The 15425-nt window shown below is 39.6% G+C and overlaps 1 protein-coding gene across 4 annotated transcripts in view; it reads left to right on the top strand.

The window, feature by feature from the left end:
- Window positions 1–15425, top strand: part of EPB41L4A (erythrocyte membrane protein band 4.1 like 4A) — a 252216-nt gene that overhangs the window by 94726 nt on the left and 142065 nt on the right. For all 4 annotated transcript variants that reach the window (XM_036020652.1, XM_036020653.1, XM_036020654.1 and 1 more), the window contains exon 2: window positions 6372–6476. In XM_036020652.1, the coding sequence (XP_035876545.1) occupies window positions 6372–6476 (105 nt within the window). The remainder of the gene's footprint in view (window positions 1–6371; window positions 6477–15425) is intronic.

Raw genomic sequence — 15425 nt, 5'->3', positions numbered from 1 at the left:
TCCTTGCCCACTGTATTTCTAGTTTGTTCTTTGGCTCTTGTGTCAGTTCTCTATTTGGTTCTAAATTTGTTTTTATTCAAGTATACTTTTTTTTTTTTTTTTTTTTAATCCAGTTTTTTTCATATGAAATATCCCAATTTTTTTTTTAAAGATTTTATTTATTTTATTTTTAGAGAGGGAAGGGAGGGAGAAAGAGAGAGAGAAACGCTGGGGGCCGTGGCCTGCAACCCAGGCATGTGCCCTGACTGGGAATCGAACCTGCGACACTTTGGTTCACAGCCCGCGCTCAATCCACTGAGCTACGCCAGCCAGGGCAAGTATACTTTTTTTTAAACCTGAAGACTCAACTTGGAACTGCAAAATAGAGAGCCCACAGGCAGTTTCTATGAGGAACTCACATAAAGAAAGAGTAAGTGTGAAAGCAGAAGGCTGATCTGAAGGGGTCAGTTAGGGCAGGAATGGCAGAAATTTGAGCTGGTCATGTGCACCCCCACCTGGTAGCGAATTTATTGCTGGCATCCACTCTTCTGGGTCTTGTCATATTACAGGATGACAGATGAGACTTAAGAGATTCTCACAGACATGTTTGCTTGGAGTAGTGACAGAATGATAGTATTTCTGAGGTTCACCTGGCTGTGTTCCAGGTGCCTATGCAGACACACCCGTAATACAAAGCTGTGTAGGGAATCATGAGACATTGTGTTTTCTTATAGTTCAGCTCTGGAGTCATTGCATAATGCCGCGTGCTTTCTCTGTGGTTTCTCTGCACAGAGTAACAAGTACACTGAAGGGGGATATTTCTAAAGAATTTTCAGCACCAGATTCTGTATAAATGCAAACTGTCACATAGGATGGACAATGTTCTGGTATTTTTGGAATTACTGTTTTGGAAAATGGTGATTTCTTCTTCTATGCATGAAATCTTTGCCATTTCTTTATACTTTCCAAACTACTAAACTTGTTTTCCAAGTTTGCTTTTGTGTATATTTTTCATGAGCAGAGTATTATATATTCTTTATACTTTATAAATAGATTGTATATATGAAAAATCTAACATTTCTTGTGGAAGCATGAAATATTTTTCATAAAGACAGCCTTGATATTTATATATCTATAGTATAGATTATAAGTTGATTTATATATAAATTATATATTATATATAGCTACTATATATAAATTATATATTGCACAGAATATATATAATGTTTATATTTTCTGTGTATGTGTGATCTATTATATAAAATTATAGCACTGAAATGGGGGCAGACTTAAATATAATGTATACATATGGTATTTAAATCTGCCCCCATTTCAGTGCTATAATTTTAAAGATAATTTATTCTCCTTTTGTTTACAAAGCACTTCTTTACCTGCCTGGGACAGAAGGATTACATTGGATTTGTGGGCTCTACCTGTTCCAGTTACTCTGCCCATTCCCGCTTGTGCCTCACTGGGAGAAAGAACCCAGAGGGAGATTAGATCAAGATGGAATACTGGCCTCATATGCTAGCCTTCCAGAAATATTTTGAAGTAATAGGAAAGATATGTGTGCATTTTCCATAGCAGTCTGGAAAAATAAGAAAGGCTGATCTCAGCCGGCCAGAAACTATTAAAAAAAAAATTCCTGAGGCAAAAGGCAAATGTGAAACAATTGAAACTGAAAACCATACTCCAAAACCTGGGCGGGACTATGGAAGGAGGTAGTGATGGATTAAGGATTGCTCCCAATTTAGTGGCTATGGATATATGGGGATTAGGAGGAGACCCAAGCAACCATCAGGTGATGTCTATAGAACTTGCAAGGCACCGAGTCTCTTTCCAGTAAATTCTTTTCATGGTTATTTAGCAAGAGTCAATTGTTATTGTTTGCAATCAAGAATTCTGCTTGATGTACTCACATTCCTATGATAAACTAGTTTGTATGTATCATGATATTTATAGTATACAATTTAAATTTCCTGTACACTTACTCAGGATTTGTGGTTCTCGGGTCCAAATGTACATATTCAGTGCTCTCACAGGGCAAGAGAATGGAGGCTGGTGGAATGCCTGGCTGTTCCTTTTTAGTATCTCAAAAATGCCAGGAAACCTGGTTCAGGAATTGGTTTATTATTACTCCTTATCACAGTTGATTCTACCTCTGGATGAGTGAGTTCTTAGTATTTCCTTCACCTTTGCATCACTTACTCAGAAGTCAGAGTCCTTGGCTGAAACCAGGTCATGTGTCACCACCCAGCTGCCAGGTGTTAGGGAGTCTGGATCCTGCCTCCACCAAGACTCACAAAGTAGGAATCCTCTCCAAATAGGGAGAGAGCTTGATATTGCACCCAGAACAAAAGAACTAAAATGGGAAATTCTCTATTAAGAATATTTGACATGAGAAACTCTTTTAATATTATTCATACATGAAAGAACAAAAACCATGTAATCATTTCAGATTCCCATAAAGAAATTGATAAAATTATCACTGATTTTTGATTAAAAATCAAAACAGAACAAAACAAAACAAACAAGAAGACCAAAAAGCAGGAATAAAAAGAAACTTTTATTTGATAAAGGGTATATACAAAGGACTAGGGTGCAGTCATTCTAATACTTAGTGGTGAAATTTTAGAAGTAATTCCATTCAAGTCTAGAAAAAGAGGAGATGAATGTTCTCACAACTCAGTCATTTTTTATTGAGGCCCAGCCAATGCAGTAAGAAAAAGAAAGAAGTGTGGAGGAGGCATTCTGAAATGGAAAAACTAGAACATTTACTCTTTGAAAAGACTCCATAGACAAACTATTTTTTTTAAAAAGATTTTATTTATTTATTTTTAGAGAGAAGAAGGGAGGGAGAGAGAGAGGGAGATAAAGATTGATGTGTGAGAGAAACATCAATCAGTTGCCTCTCACACACCCCAGGTGTGTGCCCTGCCTGGGAATCAAACCAGTGACCTTTCACTTTGTGGGATGACCCCCATCCAACTGAGCCACACCAGTCAGGGCCATAGACCAAAACTGTTTTCACTAGCCCTGGCAAGGTAGCTCCATTGTGGGTTTGATTTCTGGTCAGGGTACATACAAAGAGCAACCAATGAACGCATAAATAAGTGGAAGAACAAATCAATGTTTTTCTCTTTCTCTAACATCAAGGGGAAAAAACAACTCTTCACTAATATGAGTTTATCAAGATGGCTAGGAAATAGACCAATGTAAGAAAGTCAGTTGCTTTCCAATACACTAGCTATAGCCATTCAGAAAGTAATATAAGGTATAACTAAAACTATTAAATACCTAAGAATAAGCCTATATTAGTTTACTATTGTTGTGTAACAGCTTACCACAAGTTGGAGGCTTAAGCGTACCCGTATTTATTCTGTAGGTCAGAAGTCTAGGATGGTGTGGCTGGGTTCCCTGCTCATTCTCTTGGCCGAAATCAAGGCATTGGTCAGCTGGGCTTTTTTTATCTGAAGGCTCTAAGGAAGAATCTGCTTTCAGACTCAGGTTGTTAGCAAAACCCCATTCCTGTGATTGTAGGACTGAGGTTCCCATTTTCTTACTGGCTGTCAGCTGGGTTCCACTCTCAGCTCCTTACGGCTGTTCACACTGCTTTCTCATATGGCCCCCTTCATCTTCCCAGTGGCAAGCACCTGTGCAGGTGTTCCCATGCTTTGAGTGCCTTACTTCCCCTCTGCCTTTCTCTTTTGTTGGAGTAATTGCTTTGCTTGTAAGGTCCCAAGTGATCAGGGCAGATATACTCCAATAAGTCCCTATATTAAGGCCAACTCTGACATATAACCCCATCACAGGGGTGATATTTATCATACTCACCGACTCCAGGGATTAGAGCAGGATATATTTTGGGGGTGGGAACCATTTTATAAATTCTGCCTTCCACAGTGCCTAAGTAGAATTTTATAAGACCTGCATGAAAAAAAGTATAAAACTTCCTTGAAGGATATGAAAGAAAACCATATGGGTTTTACTTTGTAAATATCATGTCTTCCCCCACCAAGACTGTCAATTAAATTTAGTTCATCAGATTTCCCAACAGAATTGTTTATTAAATTGGTAAGCTGTTTCTCAGCTTGCTCTAGTAGAGAAAAATGTCTAAAAATTTACAGACAATTTTGAAAAAGAATGCAGGATATCGACAAATTAAACTACCATAGCTCATTAAAATCTTAGAGGATTGGTTGAGGAATAATCATATGGGAATAATCCCATAATTATATGGGATATAATGCGGGTTCATTTAGTAGATGATAAAGTTGTTTCAAATCCAAAGAAATTATGGCCTTTCTGGTAAAAAATGGTGCAGTTGTCTGTCCACTTGGAAACAAAATTAGGCTCTTATCACAAGCACAAAAATGATCTTTAGACAGTGTGAAGAGCTAACTATACTAAGTAAAATTGTGTTAGAAGTACTTAGTAGAATTTGCTCATAAACTTTGGGTTAGTTAGAGAATGCCTAACCCAAATTCAAGGAAATGCAATTGATGAGCAAGCACATGATAGAGCAGTTACCTCCTTCCCCTTTATTTGCTCAATCAGATTGGAAAAATTTTGTTGAATCCAAATTTTGGCAAGGGTGTGGGGAAACATACTCTCATCGAATGAATTGTAATGGTCTTTTGGCAGTGCCCATTGTAATTTTAAGTATGCGTATCCTTCACATGAGTAATTGGTAGATTTTTACCCTAGCTACCCCAGGCATAGGTACCGAGCACAAAGATGTTTACTCGATGTGGCGTTGTTATTATGCCAACGGCCTGAAAAGGTCTATCGTGGAGGTGCTTTTTGTTTATAAATCTAATGGATTTTGAAAAGGGACCAATTAAGTTCAGCCAAGAGAAATTAGAGGAAAACAAAATACCTGTGGGATTTGAAATAAGAACTATTTTCTCCCAATGTGTGCTTTTATCACCCATTTTATTATACATTTAATTAAAACATTTCTCTTATGTTACCAATTCATTTTCTAAAAACAGTGCAGTATTGAGTACTCACGTACAGGAGTAAGCATGCAACATTAAGTCTCTGGGAGAAAACTGACACTGAGCCCTACTTCATTAACACAATGTGTGACTTCTTGGGGACTTTTTTTTTACTATCCTGTAATAGCTGCCAATGATGGGCAAAACAAAGGAAATGCCTGTAATCTCTGTGTATACTATTGACATGGGTTATTATCAAGATGAATGTGGTATGTGGAATAGTGCTTGCTGGTTAAATGTTTATCTCATAGGTGTGAATAATTGCTATTTAAGCTATTAGATGATAACAATCTTAATTTCAAGAATCTGTGTATGTAGTGGGAGGGGGAGAAGAGAGATGAGATTTTTAGATAGGTGTCAGCTTTTACAGAGCAGCCCAGGGGAATGTTTTCTTCATGTTTTTGCTTATGTGAAAGAGATACAGTAAATGATTTTTGATAGGGCTTTTCAGAGTGTTAAAATTGACATCTTTAACCTATGAGTTTATTAGTTGAGGATTGAAAATAAAAGTCTTGGCTATTGTTATTTAAAATTTTATGTCTTTATTAATTGTGAGAGTAACACTAGTTAAATGGCTTAAAGTAAAAGATTATGGGGTTTTTAACTAAAATGTGTTTTTTTGATGAATTTATTAGATGCTCTTTATATAAAAGATTCTTTTTTTTAAATCCTCACTTGAGGATATTTTTAAAGATTGTAGAGAGAGAGGAAGGACGCAGGGAGGGAGAGGGAGAGAGGGAGAAAGAGAAACATCAGTGTGAGAGAGAAACATCTGCTGGTTGCCTCCTGTATTCGCACCCTGACCAGGGATTGAATCCTCTGTTTAGACATGAGCCCTGACAGGGGATCAAACCTGCAGCCTTCTGGTGTAGGAGACCAAGCTCCAACCAGCTGGGCCACCCAACCAGGGCTATAAAAGATTCTTTTTTAAAAACAGTTAATCTTTATTGTATTTTTGTCCATTGCCATTTAGACCCCTTCACTCCCCTTTCCCCAGTAATCACCACACTGTTGTCTATGTCCATGAGTCCTTTTTCCTTTTTGCTCAATCCCACCCCTAACTCCCCCTGCCCCACTAGTTGTCATCCTGCTGTCCATCAAAAATTTTGTCCTGAAGATAATTTTTAATTCCATAAGAAAATAACTTTATATTAATTTAAAACCCACTACAATTTTAAGATTGTTTTCCAAAGCAATTTCTTTAATACACTTTACTTAAAAACCCCTTTTCCTTTGTAACTGAGGCAACACTTAATAGAGAGAACTGTGGGCTAATAAAATTGCTCCTGTTGTGAGTGAAGCTAATAAAAGATGAGAACTGTGACTGTGTCGCCGAGAATGACAAAACACCTTGTTAAAAAATAAAGATAAAGCTGTGCATTGTTTTTGCAGAAGTCAACGAAAGGTTCCGTCGTCCTTGACCATGTATTCCGTCACGTAAACCTTGTGGAGATAGATTATTTTGGGCTGCGATACTGTGACAGAAGCCATCAGACAGTGAGTACAATGACTCCGTATTAAATCTTTCTGGTTTTAAATTTCACTCTGCCTCTGGTCTTTCTTGCTGTGGTTTTAGGAGGTTAGGGTCCTTATAAATGAGAATGACTTGGAAAACCTTAAACATGTTTTCCCTTGCTAATTTCTTTGAATTCTTTTTCTTTTGCCAAACGTCTGCAGAGCTGCAGGATTCATAACTCGCATATGTGTGCTGCTCTTTACACGTGGCTTACCCGGCTTCCATTTTCGCAACTATAGCGAGTACTTTCCATTTGTGCTGTTAGGACTAAGTAAACCAAGTAATGTGTTAGGAGGCAAGTGGCTGGTCCCTTGAAGTGACAGATGTTACTATCTTTTAAGAAAGTGAATGGTAAAAGAGAAGGAATACGTACAGTGTAAAAAGGTGGCTAAGTTTTAGGAGTGGAACAAGCAAGTATAAAGTAAACTAAGTAGAAGCTTTTATTTATGAGCTTGATGGAGTTAGGGTAGTAAAGGTAACCAAATTTTTGCTGTCTGATGTCAACTGTTCACAAGGGTTTGACTCAGAACTTCTTCGTGACTGTTGCATGACAGTTACTAAGAAACTCACTACATTGGTTAGTATGGCTTGTTTGTGGTTATAAGGCTGAGAAGCTGTTTCTTAGATGATAAACAGAGGACAGACTTTAGAGGTCATGGTTTTGAGGTACAAAAGGATATTTATTATTGACCTTTGTTTTAGTCTAAGATCTAAAGCCCTAATAGACACATGCTTACCTAAAAATACCCTAATTGACTTAGCTTTTATTTTTCAGGCTGCTTACTTCTTGTTGAAGTAAAATGTTGGTTCTTCTTCCTTCATCAGTTCTTCCAGCCTCCACTGGGTCATCTGGGGTCTGTCAGTCCAGTGAGGGACACGATTGGCTGAGTGGTGTTTCTCTGCCCAGGTCTCAGTAATGTGCTTAGATGAGAAGAGGCAGGCAAATGGAATGTTATTGATGGTGATAAGTTGTGATTTTTCTTGAGCTAGTTTCACAACCTGTTCTGTTTCATAGGAGGATTTCACAAAGTAGGAATAAAAAGCTGGGTGTGTTGGTTAGCTTTCCATAGCAAGGAATAGTTTTCTAAAGGCAAGTAGTCATTAATGCACACTTCAAAGGAAGGGAATGGCATATGCAGAAGTTCGCTGAATTCTGTCCCATACAGGCCGTGCATCAGTGCAGCAGAACTGTAAATCTATACTGAAGATTAGATTGAAGGCTGTTGAAGAGATCTTGCATTATATTCATGTTTTTGAAATAACATTTTTCCTAGCAGAAAAAATGTGGTTTCCTCATCTTATCTCATATGTCAGACCTTGCCTGGAAAGACTGACTGTCTTGCTAAAATTATATGGACCGTATCTTTTTTTTCTTTCCAAAGGGGAGGAAAATGTGACAAGCTGGAGCATTTCAAACAAAGGCCAGTATCTTTACAAGAGAGTTACCAGTTGGTATTGATGGTTTATTCAGAGTTTTCTAGGGCTTATATTAAAACCAAAAAAATTTTTTTTCTTACCTTTATTCCTAAAACTTGGCATCTGTGATAGTGTTTATAATACAAGTGTTTTAGGAGAGGGTAAATCACACAATTAGAAGGGGAAAGCTCTTAAGTAACTTTTTTATTCAGGTGTGTAAATCACATGAAAAAATGAATTTTTTTACCTCCTGGTTTTTTTTTTTCTGGTGAATTCAGATAAAACAGAGGTGATTTGTAAACATTGTGTAGTCTTTGCATGTTCAGGTATCTGACTGTCGTATGTCCTTTTTAACTGTGGGAAGATGTGAGAATAAGGTCATGAAAACTTGCCCTTCCTCTAGGTAACCCTTTCGTCACAGCATACAGTTCTGGGGGACTGACAGAGCCTGGCTGCGTATGAGCATGTGCTTCTATTCCTGACTCACTCCTCTTGAGTGCTGACACAGAATTCCGGATTTCTCTCAAGAGCAGCTCAGGCAGGCTTCTCACTGCAGAAGGGCCCCCGCCCAAGGCACAATTTGACATTTCTAGGGAAGTTGTTGATAAACCCAAATTCATTTTTTCCATCTTTTCTCTATATTAGTAGGAGCAGCCCTGCCTATACCATAGTTATGTCATGTACGTATCTCATAGTTACTTCAGTTAAATGTGCATTTAAGGAATAACCTTATGCTGGGAAGGCACAAGACATGGTAAAAAAATACTTGCCTTAAAAATAGAGAGTAATGATTTCCATAAGTGCACATTATTGTCCATTAGATTGGATTTTGTGCGTTGCTTTGTGTTTTTTAGTGTCCTAACATTTAGTTTTAATAGGGAATGCCTGTGTAACAATCTATAGTGTAATGAAGATCTACATAGAGAAGACTTTGAGGCTCTAAGAAGGACCCTTTAGGTCTACCCTTTAGGCAAATAGAAAGAGAAAGTGGGATGAGCTCTGGCTGATAAAAGGGAATGAAGATTAACAGGGAAAGAAGAGATGGCTCACTTGTCCATGAAAAGCCCTAGGCTCTCCCTTCCATTAACAAATGATCATGCCTCGGGGCTATGCCTCAAACACTGGTCAGGATGGGGAGTGGGGTGGTTCTGGGTAACCTGCAGCACTGCTAGTCAACCAGTTATGGTCAAAATATAAGTGTGCAAAATATAAGCAAGCGAGTTGGACTGGTAGTGGCTGAAGGGTCAGGGCGGGCTTTATGTGTACATTGGAGATTTAGTGCATGTTGTCTGAGAAGGTAGGCAGCTACTCGAGAACCTGATGAACATGTGTCTGAGAGAGATGGAGCTCACATAGCAGGGAACCTGTCTGCCCTGGAGGATCACAGACAGCTCATCATTACCCATCACTGTCATTGTCATCAATGTACTAGGTGCTATTGAAGATTTTCCATATGTGGTCATTGTATGCTTAGAAAACCTGAACAAGTTTGGTTTTATTGTCCTACCATTAGAGATGAAGAAACAGAAGCTAAAAAGGTTAAGCAACTTCCCCAAGGCCACATAACTATCAAGTACGAGGACCAGAATTCAAATTTAAGTAATCATGTTTCCAAGACTTCGTGGCCACTATATTGCCCTGACTAGAAAGCGTGTAGGATAAAAAGGCTCTGCATGCTTAGGGTACTAGGGAATTCTCTCTCTCTGTGCAATTCCCATATTAATGTTTATTGAGAGGACTTAAGTGGCATTTTATAATCTTACTTCTCAGATTGATCTTGTGGCAAGAAAGTAGTTTATTTTGGCCTTTGTGTAGGAGCTCATGGGTCCTTGAACAATAATTTAATGAATGCCTGATATGGGCAGGTCATGTACTAGAACCTCCTCTCTTTTTCACATAGTCTCAGGAGTTCTAGGGAAAGAGAATTTACTGTCTGGATTATTAAATGGAAGAATATGAATTTTATTAAATTGTAACTGGGAAGTTCATGTAGCAAATGCATTGATTCAGGTGTTACCTGTGTGTGAAGAGAAACATCCAGACAGACCTAAACCTTGTTAGAGCAAACTTCTCTTTAAGGAGTCCAGCTAATGTGATTTGGAATATTCCTAGCACCGTCATTTCTTAACTTCACCTCTCAGGTGGGGTCTGTTAACAGGATATCTAGAAAATAAAAACAGTTCTCCATAAAGACACATTTATTGAGACTGAATCCACACAGTGCTGCATGTGTTAAGCCAGGCGTACTTTACTTCTATGAAGCAATCTCTTAAAACTGCACCACGAAGTTCACATTCTTGCAGTTCCTCTTCCTAAAGAGAAACGTGAAAGCATTTAGTCTGGGCATAGAGCCTGCTTTCTGTCCTGCTCTGGCCCCTGTCATCAGGTTCTTTCTTTATCTGGCTGGTCTGCATGGGGGAGGTAGTTCTGTTATATCAGGGCCTTGGTTTGACTTAGAGAAAATTCTCAGCATCGATTTAAGGTGGATGTGAAGCAGTCTGTCACAGGGATTATAAGAACACACATGGGAGTCAGAGACATCCAGATGTGTCTGATGGTCCTGCCGCTTATTAGTTGTCAATATTTAAAATTCTCTGGAAGTACTGATCATTAATCTAAAGCAGTGGAGCATTCAAAAAGTTTGCTCTCTCCAGGCATTCTAGTACTACATTCACCAGTTTAGTTGCCAGCTCAGCAGGAACACCTCTTGTTCTCCTCACGGTATATGATGCAGCAGCTCAGCTTGGTGTGTCTTCTTTTTTTTTTTTTAAGATTTAATTTTATCTGTCTTTAGAGAGGGAAGGGAGGGAGATAGAGAGAGAGAGAGAAATATCAATGTGTGGTTGCTGGGGGTCATGGCCTGCAACCCAGGCATGTACCCTGATTGGGAGTTGAACCTGCAACACTTTGGTTCCCAGCCCATGTTCAATCCACTGAGCTATGCCAGCCAGGGCTTGGTGTGTCTTTACTTTGAGAGGGTACCAGCTCTCTCTGTGCTCTGTGTCCTACTTGCTAGCACCTGTGAACATGCACTTTGCAAAACAAAAGGGACTTTGTAGATGTGATTAAATTAAGGATTTTATAATGGTGGAATTATCCTGGATTGATTGGGTGTGGGGGGGATCTGCCTACAAGTGTGCCCCCACCCCCACCGTCTGCCACAGATGAGAATAAGTCTACCAAGACATGATTTGCTTGGGGAGGAAAGGTGGCAGATCTCTCAAAGGAGAAGGGCCAGGAGCCTGTTCCTCAATGGGCTTTTTTTATTGGGGTCAGTTTGCACAAGAATACAGGTAAAGGTCATCAATCATTGTCAGGCAGTAAGGATCAAACAATAGATAGCATACAAAGAACTATGAAGGCTTATTCTGTGTCAGGAGCAGTTAGCTACAGGGCTGTAAAACTGTGGGAAGCAAACTCATTCTGTGCTGGGACCTCTATCATTTAAATTGAGGGTATTCTTAGCAGAGCAGGTTTCACAGGATTTTATGCATTTTTTCTTAGGTCTGATTGCCCAGAGAACCCACCCTTTCCAGCACAGGGCTGCACCACCCTCTGGCATTGTTTCAGGCATAAGTCAGGCAAGGGAGGTAAGGCAGCTGAAAGATCAGGAGACTTCTCGCAGACACAATGAGGACTCAGGCTATGTCAGAGTTGAGGGGCCAGGGTCCATCACCCCCTTTTTCTGTAGCCCCCCAAGTCCTACCCTGAGGGTCCCTTTGTGGCCATGCCTGTCTTAGGTTGTCCCTCCCTTGAGGAATCTTACCCATCATTGGCTAATTAGTCATCCACCAGCAGGGTGAAGTAAAAGGGGGCAGAGGTAGCACCCCTGCCAGGGAGATAAGCTTTGTCTCCTTACTGGCTTATAGTCCCAAGGTTTCTCACTCAGCCTTAGTCATGGGGGTTATAGCTTCTAAAACCAGGCAGGGCAGTTCCCAACCATCAAGTAAGATCAGTGTAATTTCAAATGTTCTTATACATGAAAGAGGGAGGCAGGAGAGTCAAAGAGGGGATGTGACAATAAAAGCAGAGGTCAGAATCATGCATTTACTGGAAGGGGGCCTTGATCCAAGGGATGTGGTAGCCTCTAGAAGCTGGAAAAGGTGAGGGATTGGATTCTCTCTGGATCCTCTGGAAAAAACACAGCCCCACCTGCATTTCAATTTTAGCCCAGGGTCTTAGTCACTTCAGGATGCTGTAACAATTTGCCATGGACTGGGTGACTTAAACAAGAAACACTGATTTCCTGTAGCCTGGAGGATGGAAATCTGAGGTCAGGGGTCCAGTATGGTTGGGTTCTGGTGTGAGTCCTCTTTCAGGTTACAGACAACTGACTTGCTATATAACTTTACATGGTAAAAAGAGAGCTCTTTGGCCTTTTCTTATGGCTCTACTCTCTGACCTCATTACCTCTTAAAGGTCCCAGTTCCCAATTCTGTCACATTGGGATTAGGGTTTGAACATAGGAACTTTGTGGGGGACACAAATAGTCTGTTGCACCAAGTGAGACCATCTTGGACTTCTGTCCCTTGGACTTGTAAGAGGATGAATTTCTGTTAATAGCAACAGAAATTTATACAAGGGGGACCCCCCCAATATACAAAATTGTGTATTTATCCTTACATGTTTAAACTTCAGTCACCTTCAAAGTACTCTCCATTTGATGCAATTCACCTATTGAAACTTTTTTCCACTACTCAAAACAGTTTTTGAACTTATCACTGTTGATGCCTTTGAGTACTTCTCAGTACAAAGAAGTACTTGAGTACTTCTGCCATTTTTTTGTTTTTCCTCTTCTATATCAACAGAACATTTCCCTTTGAGGACCCAAAGTCACCTGAGGTAAGATCAGGTGAACTGGGAAGGTGGGGTATGGGATCATGCCATTTTGGATCAAAAACTGCAGAACACTGAGTGCAGTGTAGGCAGGCATGATCATAAATCACCCATCATGAAATGGGCAGATACATGGAAAGAGTCTCCGCTCCCCTCCCCTCCCCTCCCCTCCCCTCCCCTCCCCACCTGGCCAGGGTAGGTTTATTCTTGATTCTCTTGCACTCTACCTGGGTATAGGCTCACACATTTAATGTTGTCTCTCCTGGCACTATCTGTCTCTTGAAATAATTTCCTTCAAAAATATAAGCTAAACTGTGTATGTGTGTGTATACCCCTCTCTGCCCCAAATGCTCTGAGTGTTTCTGAGCAAAAATAATCCTCATCCATTGAGCACTAGCAGGCTGGCTCTGCTGTGAGTAATGGTGTTCTTCTTTGCATCCTGATTTATTGTGTTTTGTGACCTGAGTGAGATTTTACTTTCTGTAATTTCATGTTCTGGCAGACGGCCATAATGGCTGATAAGATGTGTGTAAATAATATTGTGAGCCCTCTTCCACAGAAAAAAAGGAAATTTGTCATGCTGGATTATTACAAATTGGAACTTTTACTTTTGGAGGCCTCTTTGAGCATGCGGTGGGGAAACAGGGCAAATGGCAAGAAGCAGAAAGGTTTCCTTCAGTAGCCCTTTGACTTTATGAAGAGTGTCATAAACAGTGCAGCAGCCTGTGAAGACTGGTGACAATGCATGAAAGGGACCTGGGAAAAACTTGAAAAAAAAAAAAAAAAACGATGGCTGGAGGCTTTTCATGAGTGTAGGGGCCAGAAGGGAATGCATTTCATTTTGCTGCTGTTCAATTGGCATCATTCTTCCCTTGTAATTTCATCTGCTCCATGGTTTAAATTACTCTCTAACAGCACAACTGACCCTAAAATTCAAATCTCCAATTCACACATCCCAAGATGCATTATACTGTGTAAAGAATACAGACTCTGCCCCTGGTTGGTGTGCCTCAGTGGATAGAGTTCTGGCCTGTGAACCAAAAAGTTACTGGTTCAATTCCTGGTCAGGGCATATGCCTGGGTTGAGGGCCAGGTCCCCTTCTTGGGGCATATGAGAGGCAACTGATAATCAGTGTATCTCTTCCACATTAATGTTTTTTTCTCTCTCTTTCTTCCTCCCTACTCTTTTCTTTAAAAGTAAATAAATAAAATCTTTAAAAAATACAGACTCTGGATCCAGGCTGTCTGGGGTCATATACACTCTAGCCCATCAGAGATATCTGTGGAAACGGAAGAGTCTCTTAACTCTCTGTGCTTCAGTCTTCTCATTTATAGGTTGGGAGGGTAGCAGTACCAACTTCAAACGTGGTAGTTGAGGGATAAAGAAGTCTATATAAAACACCCAGACTGGTGCTTTAAATTGTGTGGTCAGAACTCTGGCTGTGTCAGTTGGTTAGAGCAGTGTCCAGATATGCCAAGGTTTTTGGTTCGATCCTTGGTCAGGGCACATTCAAGAATCAACCAATGAATGCATAAATAAGTGGAACAATAAATCAATGTCTGTCTGTCTCTCTCTCTCACTCTCTCTCTCTTTAAGTTTTTTTTTTAAAGATTTTATTTATTTTTAGAGAGGGAAGGGAAGGAGATAGAGAGAGAGAGAGAAACATCAATGTGTGGTTGCTGGGGGCTGTGGCCTGCAACCCAGGCATGTACCCTGACTGGAATCGAACCTGCGACACTTTGGTTTGCAGCCTGCTCTCAATCCACTGAGCTATGCCAGCCAGGGCTTTCACTCTCTCTCTGAAATCAATAAATTGAAACAAATGTTAAAAAAATGATCTGTGTTAAAAAAATGGGATGGTCAGTACTATGTAAGTGTTAGTCCTTATTATGTTGCTGGGTGTCCCTCAGGTACCTCAAACACAGTGTATTCGGACAGAAGTCATCATCTCCCTGTCCAGACCTGCTCTTTTTCTTATGTTCTTGAGAGTAGTGTTTTTCCAGAATTTTATCTTAAGTTAAATAGGTGACGATTTTTGTTTATCATAAATACTGACATTGTAGAATCTGTCACATTACTGCTAAAAATATTCAATGAATTTGTGTATCAATAATTTTGTACTCATCAACCTTTAAAATAATATCCATGAGGAAGCTTTTCGTTAAGTCAGAATTTTTTTTTGCCCTGCTCTGGTAGTTTAGTTGTTTAGAACATTGCCCAATACACGAAGGGTGCAGGTTCCCTGGTTGGGACACATATGGGAGTCAACCAGTGAATGCATAAATAAGTGGATCAAAAAATCGGTATTTCTTTCTCTTTCTCTCTCTCCCTTTCTTGTATGAATGTTACATTTTCTTCACAAATTTTTCTTATGTTTTTATTAAATATATTTATAACAGTATCATACATGTAAATAGAAGTTTTAAAAGTTTATTTCTGAGACCTTAAGACTCTGCTTGTTATGGGCCTTAAGAGTAGTTATTACCATGGTTATCAGGACACAGTGAATTAAAACAGCAAAATCTTACGATTTTAATAATCATTAAACATAAAATATGAACACTTATTGGAAATGCACCTCTTAATGAAATGAAAGGGGCTTTTTCTTCATTAGCCCATGTACTCTTGAGGATTATAGTATGTTCTTGGAGTAAGATAGGGTCGCGGCAACAGTTTT

Source organism: Phyllostomus discolor, chromosome 3 (genome assembly GCF_004126475.2).
Source record: "Phyllostomus discolor isolate MPI-MPIP mPhyDis1 chromosome 3, mPhyDis1.pri.v3, whole genome shotgun sequence".
Classification (NCBI taxonomy): domain Eukaryota; kingdom Metazoa; phylum Chordata; class Mammalia; order Chiroptera; family Phyllostomidae; genus Phyllostomus; species Phyllostomus discolor.
The sequence above is the reverse complement of the archived record's forward strand: the minus strand, read 5'-3'. Positions and strand labels throughout refer to the sequence as shown.